The 24,768-nt window shown below is 37.7% G+C and overlaps 1 protein-coding gene across 4 annotated transcripts in view; it reads left to right on the plus strand.

Moving 5' to 3' along the window:
* LOC131034044 (uncharacterized) overlaps positions 1-24,768 on the plus strand; it is a 279,391-nt gene that overhangs the window by 129,169 nt on the left and 125,454 nt on the right. For all 4 annotated transcript variants that reach the window (XM_059216829.1, XM_059216828.1, XM_059216831.1 and 1 more), the window contains one exon: positions 9,895-10,005. In XM_059216829.1, coding sequence (XP_059072812.1) covers positions 9,895-10,005 — 111 coding nt within the window. The remainder of the gene's footprint in view (positions 1-9,894; positions 10,006-24,768) is intronic.

Here is a 24,768-nt window from a genome sequence, read left to right on the forward strand (position 1 = left end):
TTCAACAGATATTGCAAAGCGAATTGGAGTAGAGAAGAATCACAATTAGCAGCCAGAAAGATGAGATTCATTTCATGTGGAGCAAAGACCGGGAAACACTCGGCCAAGCTAGGATACAAGATAGAAAAGGAGATACATGTGGAACCAAGTTGGCCATCAACCTTTTGTAGCACCCTTTTGCACTCCCAAAAGCGAGTGCGTACCTATGGAGAGTTTTACATAAGCAGATACTCATGACGGAGAGACTACATACCATTGACATTTGTGGTCCGTTTAGATGCCCTTTGTGGCAGAATCGTGAAGAGACTTACATTATCTCCTACTAATATGTCATTTTATGGAGTCATGTCGGAACTGGTTGCAGAGCACTCTTGGGTGGGTTAGCCCTCGACAAAAAGATATTGTAGAATTTATAACTGGGTGGCCAAAGATTAAGTGCAAGGCTCTATGGTCAAATATCAGGGTAAAAGGTCCTTCCCTTCTAGTTTGGCAAATATGGAAAGAAAGGAATAGGAGAATATTTAAAGACTCCCATAAACAGGTGGAGGTAGTGATCAGAATAATCAAAGACATCATATTTGAAGTAGCAAATGCCAAGGTTAGTTTTAAATCTTATACTAAGTTCACACTTTGGGATGAAGAAATTCAAAAATCATGGACGGAGCTTAAAAGATCAACCATCATAATTGTAGACAAAAGACAAAGTAGAAAAGAAATTATTTGGACTGCCCATAAGAAGGAAAGATTGAAGTTGAATTTTGACGGAGCTGCAAAGGGAAACCCAAGTAAAGCCAAGGCAGGATGCATCATTAGAAATTAGAATGGAGAGTCTAAATGGGCTGCATCGAAACATTTGGGAATGACAACAAACAATGAAGCAAAAATGGAGGAATTGGTTCTCAGGCTTCAGCTCTGTAAAAACAAAAACTTGAGGAACACTGACATAGAAGGGGACTCCCAACTATGTATACAAGCCATTTTTAAAAAATCAACACCAAAGGAAGCTAGAGAGATGGGTGGCTTTGGCTTGGGAATTGCTTGACGAGTTGGATAATTTTTCTATCTCTCATGTTTATAGGGAGGCAAACATGGCAGCGGGTTTGTTAGCCAATCATGGAGTATCACAAAAGGAAAATAAGTGGTGAGATCGATCCCATCATCATGGCTGGGACTTAAAGAAATAATAATGAAAGAATAGAAACTCACAGAGAAGATTGCCTAGACTATACCTAATGAACCTAAATAACTGAATGAGATGAAAGGCATTGGTAAGGATATCTAGGTGCCAAAGAGCATGTGATGCAAGACAACAATTAAACTCTTATCAAGAATGTCAACAAATCTTACCATATTCTGCTAGATAATCTATCAAGATTCTTGGAGAGGATTGTTTGCAGAAGAGAATCCGATATAAAGCAAGCCTCTAAGATACGAATATAAAGCAAGCATTTGAAAATACATGGTCTAATAAACATGAGATGAATCAATAAGTACTAGGAGTAAGGCAAGGAGCCTAGTAAGATTAGACTATTGAATGCTATGAAAATCAGGCAATCTGAGAAAGTTTTTATGACTCTGATAGTGGTGTCAGATACAAAATCTAAGAAAAATTAGATGAATAGTTCCATTTGTAGAAACTAGATTCAATAAAGATATGAATCAGCCAATATAGTGATTGTATGATCAAACATGGTAGAGGATGAGGAAGGTGATCGAGAAGGACATAGAACAATCTCCTAAATAAATGGACAAATATTGAAGCATTTCTCAATGCAAGCTTTGGCGATGGCAATGTGATGTTCGAGGAAATCTAAAAGCCAAAATTCCTATCATATCTTAGAGATTGTTGGAGGGGATCAATTAATGGTCTCGTGATAGGGATGAGTCCAAATAGCTATTTAATGGAACATTCTCGCTGGCTGTGCATGATATTCACAGTCTATATTATGCTATCGAATGTTGGATTTGCAACTGTTTGCAAACAAATGCTGCGGAACTGAGTTGAGAAGAAGCAACCAAGAAGGATGGTGCTGATTTTTGAAGTGGAGTGCCTATGTGTGGAGGAAACCAAAGAAGAGCAATGTAGATGGCTTTTTTTATGTGGTAATGACAGAATCAAGTAGGCAATGTTTCAAGTGGTTGGAGGTGATTTTGGTAGAGAGGGGCATGTTCATTATGGGCTGATATACAAACATTTCTTCTCCCCAATTATTCAAGCATTGGGGTCTAAGTCATCGGATTAGGCGCCAATAAATGGCCTATTGTTTCATTGGCATTAGATGAGATTGAAGAAGGTTTTGTAACAAGTTTATTGTCTAGAACATTTGATTTGGAGAAGCAAGGGAAGAAAGGGATAATTTGGACAACTTGGATAAAGTTCAAGGTATGGATTGAAAGGGACAACATATTTGAGTTGCTCCAACTAATTGAAGAGCATCCAAATTTGTTTTCTCAAACAAAAGTCAATAGGGTGCTAGATTTTGGTGTCAGGATTAGCTTTTTTTCGACATGTAATGCCCCCTTCTCAGTAAGGAGTAATCAGTGGTCCAATGGCCTATTCTGGAGACCCGTAGGCTGATTGGAATGAGGAATTAGGGTTTCCTATTTTCTAGGAGGATTCTTCGCAGTTTTCAGGGATGTTCTGGTTAGAGTTTGGCAGAGTGAATTGAGGATTCCTTATGGATTTTTTGAGAGCTTCACGGTGGTCGAACATGCATTATGTTCCAAAGTGATTTCCGAACTTACTATTTTTAGTAAGTTGGTGGCAGCTGATTGGATTTTGAGGTTTTTCGAGCTCTCTCACAAGGTTCGACGAGCATGTCTTTTGGAGATGTTTTCATGACTTACTATTTTTAGTAAGTATCAGTTCAGGCATAATTATTTGTGGCAGTCTTGAGCAAAGTTTCAATCCAGTCCAGAATTAGTAACTTCTGCACTCCAGTTCATATGGTTGATTTGGCAACAATCAATGGGCGATTTATAATTGTTTAATTAAATATTATTTTATTCTAAAGTTTAATATTTAATTATTTTTACAGATTATTTTGGAGGAATGACTTAGGAAGGAGAACATTATATTATTTATCCTAAGTCACAAGTTTATTTCCCTAAGTTATGGCATAAAAAATGAATAAGTTTTATGCCTTGTAATGTCAATGTTATAACATGGCGATTTTCCTTGGGAAAAGTATGACTAGGAAGATGGGAAAGTGGACGCCATATTTGGTGAGGGACATGAAATGAAATAAAGTGGATTTCAAATGAATTTGGGTGCCATTTGCATTTGAATTTCAGATGGAGAATCTATAAATACAAGGGATGGGCTCCTCATTTGGTTATCTTGAAGAAATCATACTGTTATACTGCTGGAATGGTGAGTGAACTTGAGCTTCGGAGTTGTGGCTCCCTAGTTTAGCCAGTTTCGTACTTGAGACATAGTACCTAGCTGAGTGTTGGATTGTTGGTGAAGTTTTCAGTGTGCATTTTCAGATTTCCAGTGTGGTGTGGATTTTAGTGTTGTTGGTTTTTGGTGTGGCTGAAGCGAAGAGTTGATCGTATCTCCCTGCCTGTGCAAGCGATCATTTTGAGTATTAGTCTGTTGGAAGCGTGTTTGGAGGGCGATCCTTCTCCTACTTTGGCATCACTTTTGGTGTGCTTTCTGATTTTTGGTTGCAAATCGATTTTTTGCTGCTGGCCGTACCATTCCTACGCTGCCTTGGGTTGCATGCCGGTTGTTTGTGGTGTAGGTTTGGGGTTCTTGTTGCATCGCCTCAGTTATAGCTTTCATTTGTTTCTGTTTTTGTGTCATTTCGAGTTGTTTTGGGTGAGTTATGAGTATACTAGTGAATTTGGTAGTGGCTGTTTTCTGTGTGTTATGCAGACAGCAGATTGTATTTTCAGTTTAGTGATCAGTGGTGTGTTATTTCTATGTGGGTGGGTTTGAGTTTGTTAATTGTGATAAGTTTGGAGATATTCAACAGTATTGGACAGCATAATCTCTCTTTCCTATGCATTGCATCTCTTATTTGTAAGGCTAGATAGTAGTAGTAACAGCCATTTCTGGATTGTAAAGCAAATCCCCACTGAAAAGTGGAAGAGGTTGGCTTGCCACCTGCATTTGATCTTTGTAATTCTGCCCTTTTGCTGAATAAGCGGTTGAGTGATATTTTGTTTGTAATGGTCGTCCCGCTGCACAAGCGGTAGTGATATTTTGTTTGTAATGGTCATCCCGCTACACAAGCGGTAGAGTGATATTTTGTTTGTAATGGTTCTCCCGCTGCATAAGCGGTTGAGTTGAGCTTTTTTGTAAGTGTTCAGTCCTCCCACTGAAATATTGTGGTTGAGTGATTCATGCTTGAATGTGTTTTGTTTACTTGGCTGGTTTATCGCCAAGTTTCTCTTGTTTTACCCGCTGGAAAGTGGAAGTGGCTGGCTTGCTGCCCGTTATTGTAATAAGCATTTTCAGAAGTTTGCATCTAACGATCCCCTGCTACCGTATGCTCTCACCCTCCCAGCTTGGGCTCTCGGTGATCAAAAGGTGTAGGGTTCCTTTCAGTTGGTTTAGATTTCATTATTCTAACCCTAACAAGTGTTCGTGTGTTTTCAAAATTGTTAAAAATAAAAAAAAATTGTTGGGGATATTACACGACACCATTTCCCATAATGTAATCCTTTTTTGCAAATTAATAAAAGGGAGCTACCCCCTCTTGGTAGTGTTTATCAATTAAAAAAACCTCATTGAAGTCCCATATAGTGTGCAAACCTATAAATTTTGTTTCTAGTTTGAGGTTTTAGGTTTGGTTGTCTCAAGGAGATTTCCCTTATAATTTGAAGAATAGTTTGATTGTACATAGTGTCTAATTTTGAGTTGTCTTGCAAAGAACAAATTAAAATGCTAACAGACCTTCAGGGGAGAAGATTGTTGTGAAATGCCATTTTAAGTTTCAATTTAATTGTGATTAAAGTTAACGTGATTTTGAGACATTCCAAGTGAAAATGTGCAAGGTTTCGTCAGATTCAAAGGTAAGAGCGTTGAAGATGGTTGAATGACTATGAAATATCTCAATAACAACTTCAACAATTGAGATATCTTGAAGAGGTGTTTTATGTACTTTGGTGAAATTGTTGGTTATCACAAGTGGTGAAATGGAATTGTCTCCTACATAAAGCAACAAAAACAAATCCCTCATTTCAATCATTTCTTCGATTGATCAGTTTCCAATTTGAGGTATGCAAGTCTATTTAATTTTTTTCAAATGTAAAGGAATAAAGAATAGGAACTTAGACATGCTGTGAGCATCAAAGAGAGAGTTTTGGTCACCAAGGCCCATATAAGGTCCATGGAAAAGCCATAATCTGTAGGAGGTCAACAAACGCCCAAGAGTTCCATGGAAGCTGAATTTCCATTTAGGATCCTATTAGTGGCTGTGTTGCATGGTTGCCTAAGTTGAGATCTCTTGAATGTTTTCATGTAATATTGCATAGTTGTGTTTGGGTAGTTGAGAGTCTATGTGAGATCCATGTAAATCTTGGGGAGAGTTCAAGCTAACTATTTTGATCATTTGGACATGTAATCCTTGTGACGTAACTTCAGTTATGGACATAGTGGATGATGAAGCCTATTTGACCTCACTCTTGCTGGAGTTTTTCTGATATGTGAGTTTGTCCATGGCAAATCCTTCTTCTTGTGTTATGACACGTTTAAATGCTTGTATGTTCATATTTGTGATCAATAAACAAAGGTCCTTGAAAGAGATTCAAGAGTATCATTCCTATATGGCTGAAGTTAACATGGTTTGAGACATTCCAATTGAAATGTGCAAGATTTCATTAGATTCAAAGGCTAAGACTGCTGAAGATGATTAGATGGTTATGGGACATCTCAATTCCATGTTGGTAGTTGAGAAATCTTGAAGAAAAGAGTTAGTATGTGTACTTAAGTGAAATCACTAACTAGTTGTCACAAGTGGTGAAAACAAAACTACCTTGGTGAATTTGTCACTATTGTGGTGAAAATGAAATTACCTCTTCCACAAAGGGATGAAAACACCATGTGTGGAATCAAACATTTGTCACCATTCTAGATTTCTCATTATAGTTATTTCTCCAACTTTGTGGTTCTTACTTCGAGTTATGGAAGTCTATTTAACTATTTCAAGTGCAGAGGAACAAAGAAAGTAGTTTAAACTTTAAACATGTTAGGAACATTAAAGAGAGATAGCTTTGGCAACCAAGGCCCATTGAAGCTCCATGGAATAACTAGAATGCATAAGAGGTTAGAGAATGCTCAAGAGCCCTATGGAAGTTGGATATTCATTTAGGATCCTATTAGGGGCTATGTTGTATGCTTGGCTAAGTTGAGATCTCTTGAACACGTTCAGGGAATTTTGCATACTTATGTTTGAACAGGTGGAGTGACCATGTAGATCTCAAGGAGAGTTTAGGCTTACCTATTTTGATCATTTGGACATGTAATCCTTTAGATGTAATTTCAATAATGGAGATAGTTGATGAGGAGGCCTATTTGACTTCACTCTTGTTGAAGTTTTTCCCATATGTGGATTTCTCTAGGGTTAATTCTTGTTCTTCATGTGTTAGGGCATGTTGAGATGCTTGTATGTTCATATTTGTAGTTTTCTCTCTTCTCCAATTAATTGTAATCTGTGTAATATAATATATGGAATCTCTATCGTAGTTTTTAAAGTAAACTCCAAGTATTTACAAATCAATGCATCTTGATTTTTTAAGCCTAGTTATATTTCTACCAATCAACAAATCAAAATGTTTCTTTGAGATGTGATAATTTCTCCTCAATTTCTTCCATGGAGCAATGAACTTGAGGACTAGCCATGTCTTGCTGGGAAATTTGTCTTGATTGCTGTTTTTTGGTGGAAAAACTGAAATTATATTTTATTGGAAGGTTGAGGACTATTTGTGGTGATAGCTGATTTGAGAAAGAGGGGAGAGAAAGTAAAGAAACACATGCCTTGTTGGTTTTTTGCTTTTGTTGCTTGATGGTTCTCCTACAGCAGGGTGACTCAACAAATTTAGCACAAGACCTATTTTTTTTTAACTTTTTATTTTTAGTTTAAGAGGAAGTAGTTCTCGTTTTGTTGTTTTAACATGACAATGCTTGCTTTTCTCATATGTAGATTGGATTCTCAATTTATTTAGTTGTTTTATTTTAGAACAACGTGTTTTCTTGCTTCAGTTTTTTCTCCTAGCATAGGCACTTCACTAAGATGTAGATTCATCATTGTAAAGCCAAGAGTTCTCTTGCTCTACAAAAAGGAGACCTAGGGCACACCACTAAAAAGTGAGCATATTTGACTATTAAGCTAGTGTAGTGTAATCCTTTTCAGTTTTAAAAGAAGGTGGGTGCAGTATTAAGTGTTAAGATTTGTGACATAGTTTAAGACTTGGGCTCAACAAGCTGCTTTTTTGACTCAAGCTCGATATCCAAACTCAGCAAAGACTCGACAAATTGAAAAAACCATGAAATATAGAGGCTTTTAAGGAATTAAAACTTGTTTCTTGCATCCTTTAATAAATAACCTTTAAAGACACAATAAACTAATAAAATAGAAGCTACTTTGACCATATACATAAGTATACATCAATCACATGAATATAAAAGCAAATTTTAATATTTTGCTGAAGGATAGATATATAAATTTAATATTATAAATATTGTCAAATGTATGCAAATCTCATGGATTATGAAATCCATGGCATCAAAACAAATATCAAAACTAAATATATAAGTTTATGGCTTAGAATAACCTACATCACTCATCCCAACATTATTGTAAGATCTACATTGGTATCTAGGACAATTTTTGGATGATGATGTAGCCATGATATCTACTTGTGTCTTAGTGACACCAACATCCAAGGGGTCTCCTTTTGTTCTATCCTCCTCTACCATAGGTACTGCCTCTGCTCTTGATCCACTTGATCAACCCATGTAAAGTCCTCATCGCTGAGGACATGATCGTCAACCTCAGTAATCCTATTTGACTATGTATCAACTTCCTCTAGACTAATGTGAGATAAATCGATGCCCAAGACTTGTTTGTGATGGAGGCTAGGGTTGTACTGTACATACACAAGATCATTTAACCTTTCAGTGTTTTTGTTTTAACACTTAATGTTTTTTTTAACTTTTTCTTTCCCCAGCTGTAACTGAGTCTAGCCCATGGACTTGCCAGGTCTGACGAGTCTCCTAGACTTTCCAGGTACTTGAGTCTTGAGTTCCCAGGGCTTGGTTAGGATCACTTGCCTTAAGACTTGCTGAATCTTGGTGAGTCCAGGCAAGTCTTGTAACACTGATTTGTGAGCATTTTCTCTTCATATTTTCAGTAATATATGTTTATAGATTCATGTAAAGTTACTTTACAGTTTTTGTGCAAAATCTGCTTACCATGATCTGAAAATTTAACATTCCCAACTCAACCTGTAGGAAACGAAAATCTTGACAGCCTTATACTTTTTAGAGATTAGAAATATGTTGCTGTTCTGGCCATTTTTACAAGCACATTCAAAAAGTTTGCTGCAATAGAACTCTTGTTTATTTGGTTGACTCTACCACTATTGATGGTAAATCAATCACATGTATTGTATAACATTATATGCTGTGTGAAAGTACAAGGAGAGATATTTATGTGCTAAGGGGTGGATGTGAATTAATTCATTCATGCACGTGTGCATGTTTTTGTGTTTGTGCTAAGATACAGTAGATACATACATGCATTTGTTAATTCCCGAATTGGATGATAACTGCACTCCTTATATTTCCACATCATTTCTGAGGTAAATATTAAACTACCATTAATGGTCACCCTCTATTTCGGTAATCGCTGAATATTAATATAATTATAGGTACATTGTTTGAGGAGCAGTTTTAGGATGGAAAATGAAATTTAGTTTTAAAACTTCCACAATGTATCTATGCAATATTGAAAACTATAGTGAATCTATCGTGTTTCTAGAAAACTTGGACAAATTATTATACGCTGTATAAACTTGAAATCATCAAATATAACATTTTGCTTGAAAACTTCTTTCTCATTTTCGAAGCATCTCGTTTTCAAAAGCTCTTTTGAAATTTTTCCTTTTCATTGCATAGCTTCTTTATAGTGCCATTTGTTTATACTTTTCAAGATAGACTTTCCAACATACAAGGGCAGTGTCTTTGTTAGGCAAAGTCTTTCTCATAGTTAGCAGTCTCCTAAGACAGTCTCAAAGAGGAACATAAACATTTGAGGATTCATGGAAGGGATTAAACTTCTTCGCCAAACATTTTCTGATTTATCTTAATTGCAAGATTGGAATCGTTTTCAATTTGCCAGCAGTTTCCTAGTATGCTTCAGATCAGATTCCAATCTCGAATGTTTTCTCAGACACAGTTTCATTTTGTGAAAATTTCTAAGCAATATGTCTCTTGGTCATCTAGCAGCATTGTTAATGCTAGTCACCTGTTGAGAAGGGTATTGTTTCCTCTAAATTGGTCGTAAGGGATGCCTTTGTCTATTGCATTATCTTAGTATGCTTCTGTCCAATCATTAGCTGTAGACCTTCTTCTGAGATTCAGACCAGTTACTCTCCAATCAGGCTTTTCTTTCCAAAAGCATCAATGAACAAATTGCTCCTGATATCAAATCTGTAAGAGTTGAAGAAAGTCACTCATGATTTTGTCATGCTATTATTGTAACTGTATAATTTGTTGTGAAAGTGTTTTGGTAAAACAATATACTGTGCTTATAATTAAACAATCTTGTCAAGTTTACTTAAAAAGTAGGTTATAGGGGATTTATTAATTTCTGAAATGTTATAGTGTATAGAAATTTTAAATCTCTCTTTGCATAAATGCTAAAGAAAATTATTTTCTGACAGCCAGAAAATATAATTTGGGACACAAGCACAAGGAGAATTAGTCTGGTTGACTTTGGAGCTGTGCAAGATGCAGTTTCTATAACCATGATTGGCAGTACAGTTGTAGGAACGGTGCGAGATCTACACATTCATTTTTTGTTATTGAGGTCTAGATCTATTCATTCTTCTATTGCTAATGTTCATTATCGATACAATACTAAAGTTGTGATTTGTTAAACTGAATTGGTAAAATATTCTCTTCTGTGTAAAGCTGGGAAATGTTATTTGCAAGCTGAAGAGAGCTTACTAAATTTAATAACATTATTCTGTTTTCTCCCAAATAATATGTCCATATCAGTCAGTTCTGTTGAATGTCTTTGAATAGAATATTTTTTGCAGTTGCAAGTGTCTTTTTAATTTCTTTGGAAAGAATTTTATATTTGCACTGAAATGCTGCACTTGCAAGTGGAATATATATGTAATATGAGCATCAGTTCAAATGGTGACATATGAATATGTGAATGGTGAAACGTGGAAGAAAGCTATTTTATTCTGTTTTCTCCCAAATAAATATGTCCATATCAGTCAGTTCTGTTGAATTTCTTTGAATAAAATACTTTGTGCAGTTGCAAGTGTCTTTTTAATTTCTTTGGAGAGAATTTTATATTTGCACTGAAATGCTGTACTTGCAAGTGAAATATATATGTAATATGAGCATCAATTCAAATGGTGACATATGAATATGTGAATGGTGAAACGTGGAAGAAAGCTGTTTTAATTATATTGTTTTTATTTCACATAGAGAACCAAAGAATGAGAACTTTTTTTGAATATGAATGTTTCTAGATTTTAATTGTGTAATATTTTTTATTGTCAATGTTTTGTATCATACTCTGTGTTGATGTGTTTTTCATACACATGCGAACACATAATAAAATACCAAAATGTATCTTATCCTCTCTTGAAAAAAGTTACTCAAATGCTAAAGATTAGCTTAACGATCACTTGAGACAACTCCAAGGTTCTTATATGTCAGGTCTTGACGTGTGGATAAGCTCAATGGTTTGATGTGATTATGCTGGAATCACAAGGGGACTTACGTTGAATTGTTGAATGCTTGGATCACTGGAACTTAGATCCTAACTACTTGCTTGGAGAATAAAGAAAGAGAAAAAGGCATAAGGTTTAGGCAGTCTATTCTAATCCTAAGAATGCAAGAAAAGAGGTGAATGATTCGAGGGAATCCTACTGGGCGAGGTCTCACCATCAAACTGAACAATTTGACACAAGCTCAGTGTAATCTTCTAAGGGATAATTGAAAGATGTTCAAATCATTATCATCAAACATTGATTACCATTCAAGTTAATGCATAAACAATGGATATATAACAATTTGAAGTTAAGCTCATATCATTCCAGTTGACCATGCAAGGCACACTTACTATCAGAAAGAGGCTAGTGGTATGGACTAAACGGATTCCACACAAATGCATTGAACGAATTCCTCCATTCAATCTAATCAACATGAAAGAAAATGAGTTGAGAAGTAGAGACCATGCAACTTGTTGAAATGACAAATTAATTCACCATTACTTCAATGAAATCATATTTTCTTTACAACAAGGTTTTGGCAACAATCTTTGCCTTCTCCTAATCTAACTTCTACTCTAATTGCTATCTGCTATTGAACTATTCTATATTCTATTCCTCTATTATTTTCTATCAGTCTATTAACCCCTTTACAAATGAAGAGCTTGAGCTTTATATAGAGAGCTCATTACAATGAATGGCCAGGATTGGTTTGAGATCAATGGCTAAGATTTTACAAAGAAACCCTAATTAAGGTTTGTTACAACAAACTCTTCTTAGCCAATGAAATAACTACAACAATGTGGACACATGTCCATCCTGATTTCAAACCAATGAGAATTGAGGTTAGGTACGTGAAATAATATTTGATGAAGCATCATGTGTCATTTGCTCCACCTTTTGATGAATCAAGTTCAACGAACTTGAACTTGCTGATGTGGAAATAACTGGATTGATTGATGATGAGAGGTTGCCATCTTAGTTTGCTAATCTGATACTATCTCCATTCCTTGATCACGTCCGCTCTGCTTTACTCTAACTTGGAAAATTTCTACCTTGTGATTCTCTTCAAGCTATTATCGTTGTGGATCATGTCCTTATGTAAGTGAATCCTTCTTGTATAGTCACATTTCTAGATACCCTTGTTCTTGTCGATGAAGCTTTCTTCTTGAAGACATCTTGTATCTTGTCCTTGATGTTGAAATTTTCTCCTTGAGATACTTGTTCCAATCTTCCTCCAACCCGGTCCTTTTGATTTCTTTCTTTACCTCCTGCAAAACAAACAAATGAGCATCAAACATACATGATATATAACCTTTATAATCTCTTAATTTGACATGATCTCCGATTTTATGTTATTTGTAGGTTTGATAAGAGGAGGTCGCTCCTAAGGGTAGGTAATGGAAGTTGGAGCAATTTCATCACCTCTTCATCAATTGATCTCTTGTAACTCATTCATTCTTCCTTGTGCAAAAACCATCAAATTACCCTCAATTAGTGCCTTAGAAGTGAATTCGCTCTCATGAAGGAGCAATGCAAGGTGATTTTGCTCCCAAGAAGGAGCAATGGAAGCACTTTTTGCTCCTAAGAAGTGTTGTGCGTTGCACACAGTCCCTGTTGCCGACAGGGTCCCCCTCTTTGGTTTTCAGCCTTCGTCCTGCTGAGTTTCGAATTTTGATTTTTGTCTGCTGCCCCTTTTCTTGGGATCCATGAAGTGGTGAAGCAATAGGCTTTGTAGTCGTTGAAGAAAGGGTGTGTTTGAGTTTTAAGTCACGTGGCCCGGGGGCCATGTTGTAGAAAGCTTCGTAATTTGAACAATCAAAATCAATCCAAGGAAGACTAATTTTGGCACAAGCTTGGGAATCGGCTAAGTTAGCATGAGTATCAGTTCCATGGGTTTGCGAAATCTCTCTCTAGCCTGAAATTGCAAGCATAAAGGGCGCTTCACATTAGAAACTTTTTTCAAAGCCTTGTTCACCCCAAAAATCGCTTGATAGAGGGAAAATGCTAAAAGTTTGAAATGACCTTTTCAAAAGGGCCTTTTAGGCTGAATTTTGGGGCCCAAAGAAAAAACGTTAAACTTGATAAAGTTTTCAAAAAGGCCTTCTAGGCCGATTTTTCGCCAAAACAAGGTAAAGCATTAAAAAACTTAAAGCCTTGCAAAACTCACTTTGGGCCAATTTTCGGGGCATGAAGTAAAAACGTTAAAACTCAAGAAACTTATCAAAATGCTCTTTTGGTCTGAATTTTGGGGCCTGGAGTTAGAAAAGCGTCTAAAACTTAAAGCCTTGCAAAACTCGCTTTGGGCTGATTTTCGGGGCATGAAGTAAAAACGTTAAAACTCAAGAAACTTTTCAAAATGCTCTTTTGGTCCGAATTTCGGGGCCTGAAGCTAGAAAAGCGTCTAAAACTAAAAGTTTGCAAAAGAGCTATTTGGCCTGAAATTTGCCAAATAAGGGTAAAACGAAAAAAGTTAAAAACTAAAAAACCTTGCAAAATGGCCATTTGGGCCAATTTTTGCCATAGTTTTCAAGAGTTTGCAAACTAGCCTTTTGGGCCGGATTTCGCCAAATAGAGGTAAAGCGTTAAAACTAGAAACCTTGCAAAAGGTCGATTGGCCCCGAATTTCGAAACCAGGAAAAGCGTTAAAACTTAAAGCTTTGCAAACTCTCATTTATCCCGAAAATCGCCAAAAAGAGTGAAAGTCATGATAAGAAAGGAAGGTGTTAAGTTTTATAAATTCTGCATTTCATCTCTTCCTATGGGCAAGCATCGATGAAGTTGGAAATCGCGTGAAGGGCTTTCAAATGTTGCATCTTTTCCTCCTAGTCCAAAATCCGCAAGGGAGGTAAAATCGTGCAGTTCATAGGCGGCGTTTTAACTCTTTCAAGCTCGCAAAAAGTCCTTCCAGTCCGAAATCGCAAATCAAGAGGAAGGCGTTGGACGTTGAAAGTTTGCAAAAGCTTGTTTTGCGCCGAAATTGGGCAAACCGGGGATTCGCGCGGGTTATATGTGAGGCATTTAGTCTCCGAACCCCGAAAATCTCCTAGATTGATAACCGCGAAAGTCTGCATTCCGTCTTGTCTAGCCGAAAATACCAATCATGGAAGAGGTAGAGTTTTAGACTCTCTCGTTTTCACGAAAACCCTTGCATTTTGAAAACGCAAGTTAGAAGAATAGGGAGGCGGAATCTTACCTTAGCAGTCTACATAAAACTGGCAGTCCAATATTGCGTGAGAAGGAAAAAGTAGGGCGCAAAACTTTGCAAAAGCGCCTAAGCCTTTGAAGTTCGTTCATCAATTAGGCAATTCGCCAGGTATGATTCAATTCTTTCCTTCAAATCATTATTTATGCAAAATTGGTCGCATTAAACATAATGTAATAGCATGGCAAAATTCAGACTTGGGGAAATTTTGAACATTTTGAAAAACTGAATTGTAGCCAAGTGACAGATTTTAAACGAAGAACTTAATAGCATGTCACTTCCAAATTAATCAGGCTCTTTTGCTAAAACATCGTACTTTCTTCAAATTTCAGTTTTTCCCATTGATCCTTATGTACTGGCATCATCCTCTATTTTGACTAGTGTGTTTGTTTCCTTCATCTCGTCTCGTAATCTGCGTTTGGTTGTGCAGGATAAATGCCTAAATCTGCGGTAGAATCCTCAAAGACGCCTGGTGCAATCGGAACATCTTGGGTCTCTAAATCTGACATTCCCCGTAAAGGCGAGAAGATGAAGTACCAATACCAGAGAGGAGGATTGAGGGAGTCAAAAGTCCATAGCATATGGGAAAACATAGGTGATACTGATTTGGGCCACATAGACATTCAAGACTTAAGAGACAAGGTATATTCTCCTAACGCCTATGGCAAGCCTAGGTGGATGATGGAGAGTGTTATCGCTCAGGCGACAGGTTTCCCTCCATTCGTGCAGAATTATGAGCTAGTAGTTGAGGTTGCTCGACATTATCAGCGAGAAACCAGATTAGTGGTTCTAGAAAATATGGTGCTAGCTGATTTCACACCTGAGGCCATTGGCGATGCATTTGGCATCCCATTCCCGGATAATCCCATCGCTACAACCATAGATGAAGCACAAGTTGCTTATGACATTAACCCTATTAAATGCAGGACATTGATAAATGAAGAGTGGTATAAGGAGATAAGGCCTTCGAGTATTAGAATCAGTAAAAAGACCCCCAGAAGTGACTTTCATAATGAGCATGGTGATATGGTCACCTTACTCAGCCGGGTTATGGGACTCTCTCAGTCTAACTTTTTTGAAGAGTGGATGTTCTACTTTACGGAGCAGGTCTTTGCCGGAAAATCCAAGTTCGACTGGGCCCAGATCATCAGTGATAATATCCATACCCAGCTGGTTGAACTTGAAGAAAAGAAGTACTTCACCATGACCTCTTACCTCGCTTATATGTTCGCCCGACACCAGCCGTTGATAGGATTAATCAAGAAGGGTGAAATCGGGAATGGCCCAAATCAAGTCAGGGTGTACGACTGCTATCCTCAACTACATTACTACGACATAGCTCAAAGGGAAAAGAACAACCTCGCTTATGCAATTGGTCAGTATGAGCGTGTCAATGATGCCTTTACAATACGCCTAGTCAGGTTGATGCAAGGGGGATTGCACATAAGGCTCTCAGAGCAGGCTACCATTTTGGTACAAAAGTACGGTGCCTAGTTTATTCAATTCCCTAGGTTCACCTATATCAGGATAGCCGGCTTTGAGGAGCTCCGTTCCGACTTCCACGCTGCTCGACAGACAAAATAGTTCTTATGGAAGTTGCAAGGTAGGCACATCCAGCGGGCAGTTTACTCAGAGATAAGAAACAGTCCAAATTCACCTTCCCTATGGTTTTAGGTGCCCTCGATGTCAATTTCAAGAATTCAGTATAGGCTGATGAGTCACTTGCTAAGTTAGCATCTTATGGCCTATAAGAACATTTCCCAAGGAAATGTTTTGATCATGACAATTTGGCAAAAAGAGCCTATGGCAGGCGCTACAAAGCAAAGGAATCAATTGAGGACTATTGGAGAAATTGTTCCGATGACTATGAGGTCCGACGGTGTGAGTATTCAAGGTTAAGTGTGCAGCAGATGCGGATTTATGAGTACCATCGGGTCCCATATCAAGTGACAGATTCTGGCAATTGCTTGCAGGTTTAGGAGTTTGAGGCTGGTAAAGTACCTCTTGCCGAGCATTGATTGGTCTCAGGATCCGATTACTGATTTTGAGGCCGTTATGGCAGCTCCAGGAAGGTACACCGATCATTGGTTACACCAGCAGATTGAGAGACTAACCCATGAAGGAATTCAATTCACATACCATATGATGGGCAGTCTCGATTCCCAGTCTTCGAAAGATGAGGGAACCTCAAGTGCACCGAAGGAAGAGGTTGAGAAACCCGAAAAGAGGAAGAAAGCCAGAGCTAATAGAGGGACTCGGGCATCAAAAAGAACTAGAAGGGAAAAGATCCCTATTAGAAGGCCTGAGGTCAGTTCGTCATCCAAGGACCCCAGATCGAAGGATGATGTAGTTGAGCTTGACTATATACCTGCTCCGCCCGCCCAGAGCGATGTTGATGCATTCAAGGCTAATAATCCTCCAGCACAAGATGAGCTAGATGCAGAGGTCAGGATCATTGGTTCTGGTGAACCTGGAAATCAAGTTAAGGAAGGAGAAATTCCGCCTAATCAAGAGGCTAATATGCATGAACTCACCCAGGGGAGTCGACATGAATTACAACTGAATAGTGTCGGAAAGATGACACCACCGTCGAAGGAGAACGAAAGGCGGATGAGACCCACGAGCCTGACAAAACTGAAGAGCAACCATCACATGGGGATACCCGACAGTTGTTCATTGAGGCAGGGGAGAACTCAGCTATAAGTAAAGGGCTGGATACTGCATCTGTTCCTTCTATGACAGATCAATTGCAAATAGGCAGTGAGCTAGTTGAAACCTCTAAGGAGCAGAGTGGAAATTTGGCCACAACATCCGAGCAGGCCATCCCTCAAGATTGGCTAGTTGCTCGTTCACAGCGCAAAGCAGCCGTCAAGCCGCCTATCAACTTGGAGGATATTTTCTCTCGCATAGGGGAAACAAAATCCAAAGGCAAGAAGAAGCCCAAGAGCTACTCTCGGATCACTAAGGATGAGCAAAGGAACTGCACCATCCATATTGCTACCCCACCTATTGATAAGCCAGCAGATCAAATTGCATTGGCCGATTATAGCTTTGCAACCATCCCGATAGGGCGAGTCACCAAAGAGCAAGAAAGGGAAGAGTTCAAGGATTCCGTGCAGAATATGCTCAGGCAACTCGACGAAATCTCTGCTGAGAGAAACATGTACCGAGTTCGTGCTGAGCAGGCTGAGGGATATATTGATCACCTGCTGAGACCACTACAACATGCCCCTGAATCCCATGTCCCCCCATTGGCATTGGCACAAAGGACTACAACAGAGTTTGAAGGAGTACGTGATACTGCCAAAGCTGTCAAGGAATGGATTCGGGACATCAAAGAAAAAGGAGAGCGGATCATTGAAGATGTAAAGGAAATGGCCTACCATCGAGAGACCATTCTAGTCAAATTGTTCGAGGTAAAGAGGGAATGTCTCAGGGTTCATGAGGTGGTTGGTACAATTCTCCCCCTCATGAGGGCTCTTTTCTGGACCCACGCACAGATTCCCACATTGTTCGCTATCCTGGATCCCATGACATCAGCATCTTTAAAGAATGGTATTGGACCGCCACCATGAAGAATGAAACAAAAGATACCATTAATAAAGAGCAAGAGGAATGCGAGGAAATCTTGAAGGACATGAGGGATCTTGGTGGAAGGATCCTCTGATCAATGGTTCTGGGTTGGAAAAATAGTTTGTCCGATGACCAAGTGCAACCAGATTGGGAGGATAGATTGAGAATTGATAAGGTCGCATACTCCACGGAGGACCTAGAGTTTGTCAGTGGATTGCATTCGGACATTTTATGTTTTGAAGCTCATCGGTCCAACTGGAAGGATGGTTAAAGCATGTAGATCGCCACTTGGAGGGTATGCAATATAAAATACGCCATCCTTCTATGCCTCAAAGCATGGTGTTGTTCGAGCTATGCATCAGATTTCAAGACTATGTTTGGGTAGAACGTGCGGCAGGTCGGGACCTCTGGAAAGAGCATTTGCACGGCGAGGATGAATTTCTGGAAAAGGGTCTACAACAGAAAAGGAAAAAGTGCTTTCATAAAGTGCAAGATTCTTTTAAAATCTTAAAAAGCACTTTTTGGCCATAAAGTTCATTTCTAACTACCAAAACAGTTGTAAATCTTGAGCTCTGTGCATGTGCACTTTTTTGGAGCAGCTTTTTGGTAGTTATTAATTGCCTTTTTGGCTAGTTATTGTTTCTCCTTTTGGTGGTTGTTGATATTTTGCCTCCCATTTATGGGCATGGGTACTATGTTGTATTGATGAATCTGGGCCACTTGTTTTGTTTTAATCTTGGCCATTCATCTAAGTTTTGAAACTCTATTTAAAGGGGTTGGTTTTCCCTTATTTTTAAAAGAAGTCTAAGATTGTTACTGAAACTCTGACGAAATTCATGCAGAATTAATGCAAATTAAAGCTGTCTTATTTCTTTGTGAGTGCATGGTCTCCTTCTTCACCATTTAATATTCTTGTTATGTATTTTGCTTTCAGATAGTATTTTTGGGACAATATTTGATAGAAACCTTGGTGTTCATACCATTAAGGGATTTGTTGATTGCCATTCCCCCTGCATGGTTAGTTTGAAGTTCTGAATCCATTTATGTGCTTAGTTCGGTTGTTAAACATCAAATGAATGGATGTCAAATCTTGTATTTATGTTTAGTAACATGAAAATAAAACTCCCTTCGAAGATTGCACTAGATTTTACAACATTGTGCTTTATTAGCTGATAATGTTAAATCTGGTTTTTTAAGGTTTCCATCTATCTTCTTGGATATGCTATCTTAGATAGATTAATTAGATATTTTCTATCTCTTTTCCCTTCCTTTTTTTCCTTTTTTTTTAATCAAAAGAAACCATACAGTCAAGCTGAGATAGTATCAATCAGAAGCAAAATCAGATGATATAGGACTGTTGAACTTTAGGGAACTTGTTCGAAACTGATTCCGTCTAACCCACATCAAACTGCTAAGCTATCCTGCAGTCAAGACCTGACAACCAAAACATTGAGGTAATCCCCATTGATCAAATTAACACAGCATTAGGGATTTCCTTATCTCAAGAGAGGGTAGGCTTCTTAGTATTTCTATTTTGCGTTGGTCGGATGAAGTTGTAAGTTCCGCGACTGTAGACACGTCAACAAGAAGGAGCAAAGGAAATAACCTTCAAACTCATCACTTAGCTAGGTTTTATCAATTTCTCCATTTTATGCCCCAAGCTCATCATCTCTGAAATATCCCTGACCAATTTGTACAGACTTTGTTCCAGAACTTTCGCCAATAACACATTCAGACTTGAACAAATTTCTAAATCACAAAACTAAATTCAATATAATTCAAATATCACATTGCTCAATCACCGTTATACAACCAACAATTACATATAGAGAAATTCACAAAACTAGGAATCATTGTCTTCAAATTTATTATTAGAGAGTTTCAGAATTACTGCTTATTTGACATTTGATTTGCATTCCTTCCAATTCCTTTACTGGCAATGGTTGAATCTTTCCCAGCCAATAACTATAAGCAAAGCATGTCTCCTTTCTCTTGCGCAAGGTAATCTTCTGAGCCGGCAAGAGTAGCAGCAATGTTTTTCTTCCAATCGCAATCCCGTATATATAACTAGCACTGTCCAAGCTTCCCTTACAAAAAATAAATCACACCAGACTACCCATATTACAAGACGGCTTTGAGGAATCAACCCCGATAGAACAATCATGTCCTTGAGGAGGGAATGTCTCTGGCCTTGGAAACTATATTCGCTAGCAAAGTCTTAATTTCAATAGATTAAATAATCTTCATATCAAACTGTAGCCTCCTGTAAATATTCATGGCAAAACATATATTCACAACCCTTACTGTAATTCTGCCCAAATATAATATGTCTTTGCAATCAATAAAGCCTCTATGTCTCCAGGCAAATATTAATCATGTGCACCGATTCATAACATCCAATCGCCCAAAAATGAAATATACATAGAACTCGGTCAATTAGAATAATATTGAACTTCTGGCATTGAACTTCAATAGCCAAAATAAAATATACTTTTATCTCCCAATAGATAGAAATCACTTCAGATCTGCAAACATCTTTTATTTCTGCAGTAAACCCTCACAAATTTGCATAAATTTGGCACAGCTGTCGACTCCGTCATGAATCCACACTTAGGAAGAACTAGGGTTTCGTCCATCCCTTCTCAAACTTCTGAAGGTTTCTGTCTCTAGGAAGCATAAACTGTTTATCAAATCCAGCATGCTTTACAACTCCCAGCAAGCCTCCTTATAAAGACCTCTAGGAACTTCCTAGAAGATAAGACCGACTTCAACATTGGGAAACTTTATTTAATGAAGTGACATTATAATAATATTTTATTATTTTATTGTTATTTAATTAAATTAATTAATATTAAGTCATCATATGAAGATTTTACTTATATTTTGATAACTTAATAAAAATCAATTTAACTAAATGTCACCTTAAAAATTCTTGCTCTCGCTTCATCAATTTATCTTTTCATATGCAAGCTTTGTCAAATTTCTTCCACCAAATGCCTTGAAGGTGATTTCGCTTTGAGATTGAAGCAATAGAAGTGAAAATCGCTCCTAGATTGGAGTAAAGGAAGTCATTGCAATTTGGATACTTAGCTCAATATCATTCACTTACCTTCATTTCACTGACTCAAACCTTTAGTTTTTAGCCATCCACATGTGAAAACCTGTCAAGTTGATCCCAAAGGAGGCTCTAGAATCAATTTCGCTCTCAACCAAGAGCAAAGGAAGCAAATTTCGCTCCTGAGAAGGAGCAAAGGAAGTAAATTTCGCTCCAAGCAGGGAGCAAAGGAAGTGATCTTCAAATTCATCCTCTAGCTTGGTCTTATCACTCCATGCCTTAAGTTTCAGTCTCTCTACACCAAAAAACCTCAATGCCTACCTTGAATGTGATTTCGCTCTCAACCTAAGGCAATGGAAGAGATTTTCACTCCCAAAGGAGAGCAAAGGAAGTGACTCAAATCTGCCGCCTTCTCTCTATTCCTTAGTCAAAATCTTGATGCACTTGATGAATTTGCATGATCAAAGTGATTGTGGAGGCACTAGACTAGCTCAACATCCTCAAATATGCCTAAGAGTTTCAGATCGCTCCAAAATAGAGGCAATGGAAGAGGATTTCGCTCCTGAGAAAGAGCAAAGGAAGTCCATTTCGCTCCAACTAGGGAGCAAAGGAAGTTATCCCTATACTTAACCTAATTCAAGGCCTTTGATCAAAGATCGAATCCTTTACTCAAACCAAGACATTTCATGATAGCTAGGGGCAATTTTAGGGGATTTGAAGGGCTAGAGAGGGATTTCGCTCCTTAAGGGGAGCAATGGAATCAAAATTTGCTCCTAGAGAGGAGCAAAGGAAATTTTTGACACTTAGCCAAATTTTGCCTCTACAACTCAACTCTCAATGAGGTATGATCAAATCATCCAGATGACAAAGGAAACAGTCACATAATTGACTAGGCTTGATCTAAGAGACTCCTCCATCCAACATCCATGTGCAACTTGACCTATCTTAGTCATTCATTCCAAAAGCCTTGATAACTGACTGTCTTCATTAAAGCCTAAGGAGACAAACTTGACTTGATTAACTTTTGACCCACTGACTTCTTAAGAAACTATACCTCTTTACTGCAAGGGCTAATAGAAAAGGACTGTAACACTATCCTAGAAAGCAGAAAAAAAGTGGGGGTCCCCATTTGCAATGGGGTGATGTGTGAATACCTCACAACAGTCTGTAATTTATTAGAGATTATATCTCTTACACTGACCTAGTCTAGTTATGAGAGTTAAACTCCTTATCTCTACTAAGGTCCCGATGATAGCAGGAAGAGAAATTCATCACATACTGTTGCTGATTCTCATGTTGTTTCTGTCTTTGTCAATATCTTTTGTTGCTTCCTTTCTATCTGTGTATAACTTTCCTTTGGACCCTACATGCCAACATCATAGACACTAGCATTACTGTCTTTCCTAATCTCGTTCTTTTACGTTTTCAATTGGCCTGTATGATGTTTGAAATTTTATTTCCTTCCACCCTCTTGCTCTCTTATCAGAACTTCTCTTTAATTTCAGGTAGTGGTGAGCAATAAAGGTTGGAAGTATGACAGCATATGCTCAACACGTTCATTCTACATATACATACAAACACACACACACACACATACATCCCATTCAATGGTAAAACGGTAAAACCTTTTGCCAACTCTTCTTGTTCCTTGATTTCCACCTTTCTTTCAATCAAATGCTTGTCCTCCTTAACATCCACCTTTCTTCTGATTGAATTTCAATTTCTCTTGATTTTGTTCAGATGGAGTACTTGGAACTGAGAAGCATAGATTCAAGAAATATAAGATGCTAAACTTCACACACATTATATCCTATGGACTTAACACATCACACATTATATTGGGAGCAGCACATCATATAGATAACACAATTTGCTAGGAAGAGTCATTCACTTTACTCCATGAGGTACTATATACTCCTCTTTGCAATGAACAATGATCATGTCACAATAGTATCCATATGATAGTCAAACTTTTATGATCCATTATTCCTCAAAGCAAGATACTCTATATTATTGGGATGTTCTTGTTTGGATGCTGTTGTAGAACCAAAGTTTTTGGTTTGGGAGTGGGCCCTGGTTTACAGACAGTATGGCTAGAGCATGGCCTTGCTCCCATGGGTATGTCCCCATATGTACCCATACAATCCCTGGGACAGCAGGGCCATGGCCTTGCCAAACCCAGGCCATGCCCCCATAGGCAGTTTCATTTTAAAAAGTGCAAAAACATGAAAATCATGATTTTTCACAAGAAGACACATGCCATCTGATGAATTTGTACTGTATGCAAGTAAAATATAAGCTTCAAATCCAAAGAAAAACCTGATGATTAACCCTTTCATCATTGACAGTGAAACAACATCAACATGGGTAGATTTGTATGGAAGTTAATAAGACGCGAGAAATGCTGCTTTTGTGAGTTTAAGGAATTTGGGGTCAACTAGTGGTAGATATTTACTGTCCTTTTGGCTCTCTTTTGTTTCTTAACCACATAAAACATGGGATCTTGTAAATTTTTATCTTGATATGCAAAGATGCTTATGGTTGTCAGAATTTTGTCAATATCTTCTTCTTACGTTTGCAAGCATTCTTCTTGCTAGATTGATTACAAAATCAAAGTGAAATTGTTCTTCATTTGCAAAATGTAAAATATCGAACTATTCATGCATGCTTTTTAAAGCATATGGATGTATTGTGATGTCTCCATCTTGACCTTACAATAATAAGCAACAAAACATTTATGTGATCAAGGGTGGCAGCCTTGAAACACCTCAAATTAGTTAGGAAATAACAACTTGTACATAATAGTTCAAGTAGGTAATAGCATATCATATCAATAAAGGATTGTAACATGACGACATTGTGGAAAATCATCTTATTCCATAAGACTTCACAATTTTCCTATCAAGGATTGAAGTAAGCATAGAGAACAAGACGAGATTTAATATGTTATCCACTCATTGGCATAATCAAGGAATGAACACCTTAAGAGCATACAACCTACTGAGTTACATAATGCATGTTGGAGCCTTGATCATAATATCTTCTTAAGCATCAATCTATAACATCTACCATGCAAAAGGAAGACAATGGAAATGATGAGTAACATATCACATCATCATCAAGACAATTGAAGGTAGCACTTGAATCCCAATACAGATAGCAACAATACTAATGTATCAAGCACACATTAATCGAAGAGAAGATAACAGAGATAGTCAAGCCTTGTTAGTAGACTCAATAAAGTAAACAGTCAGCAAGATTATCACTGTGTAATAAGATGAAGAATAGCAAGCACCATCATGGATTCGATCCCATCATATTGCAAAGGAGAATTCATATCTCTTAACAAACTGATTAAGACCAGTGATTCTAATAAGTAACCAATTGATTAGCCAATACAAATATTGGTTCATGTTTTGGTTAAGGCATTAACAAGTCAGATCACCCACTAATCAATTGATTGGTAAGTTAATCAAAACAGTGATTATATTAATCATAAGCAGCGATTAAGATATGCATCTGTAAATACAAACATTAATGAGAGGGTATTATTTGTCTATTAAACTGATCTGATTATATTATGAGGAGGAACAATTAAGAATAGATATGTTCCTTGAGCCTTCAAAGAACACAACCCATCGTCCTTACGAGATATATAATGGAAATTGATCTCCCTCTTCAAAGGCATCATTCAAATTTATATTCTTTTCTTGTATCCACATTGGAGCTGCTCGATTGAGCATTATTTGCCATGGGCATAAAGGGTTGCAAGTTAAAATGATTTACATCAGAAACAGCACCAGGATATTGCATATTTTTCAAGTACAAATCTGAAACAGCAATTGATGGAGGGGCATCCTGCTCTTGCAATTTTTTTGGTTTTATTTCTGTTGTTGATATTTTGGTTTTTGTTTGGTTTTGTTGGGTGTTCGGTGTTGGGTGTTCTTCTTTCTTGTGTTGCAGCATAAATCAC

Source organism: Cryptomeria japonica, chromosome 2, assembly GCF_030272615.1.
Source record: "Cryptomeria japonica chromosome 2, Sugi_1.0, whole genome shotgun sequence".
In the NCBI taxonomy this organism is placed as follows: Eukaryota; Viridiplantae; Streptophyta; class Pinopsida; order Cupressales; family Cupressaceae; genus Cryptomeria; species Cryptomeria japonica.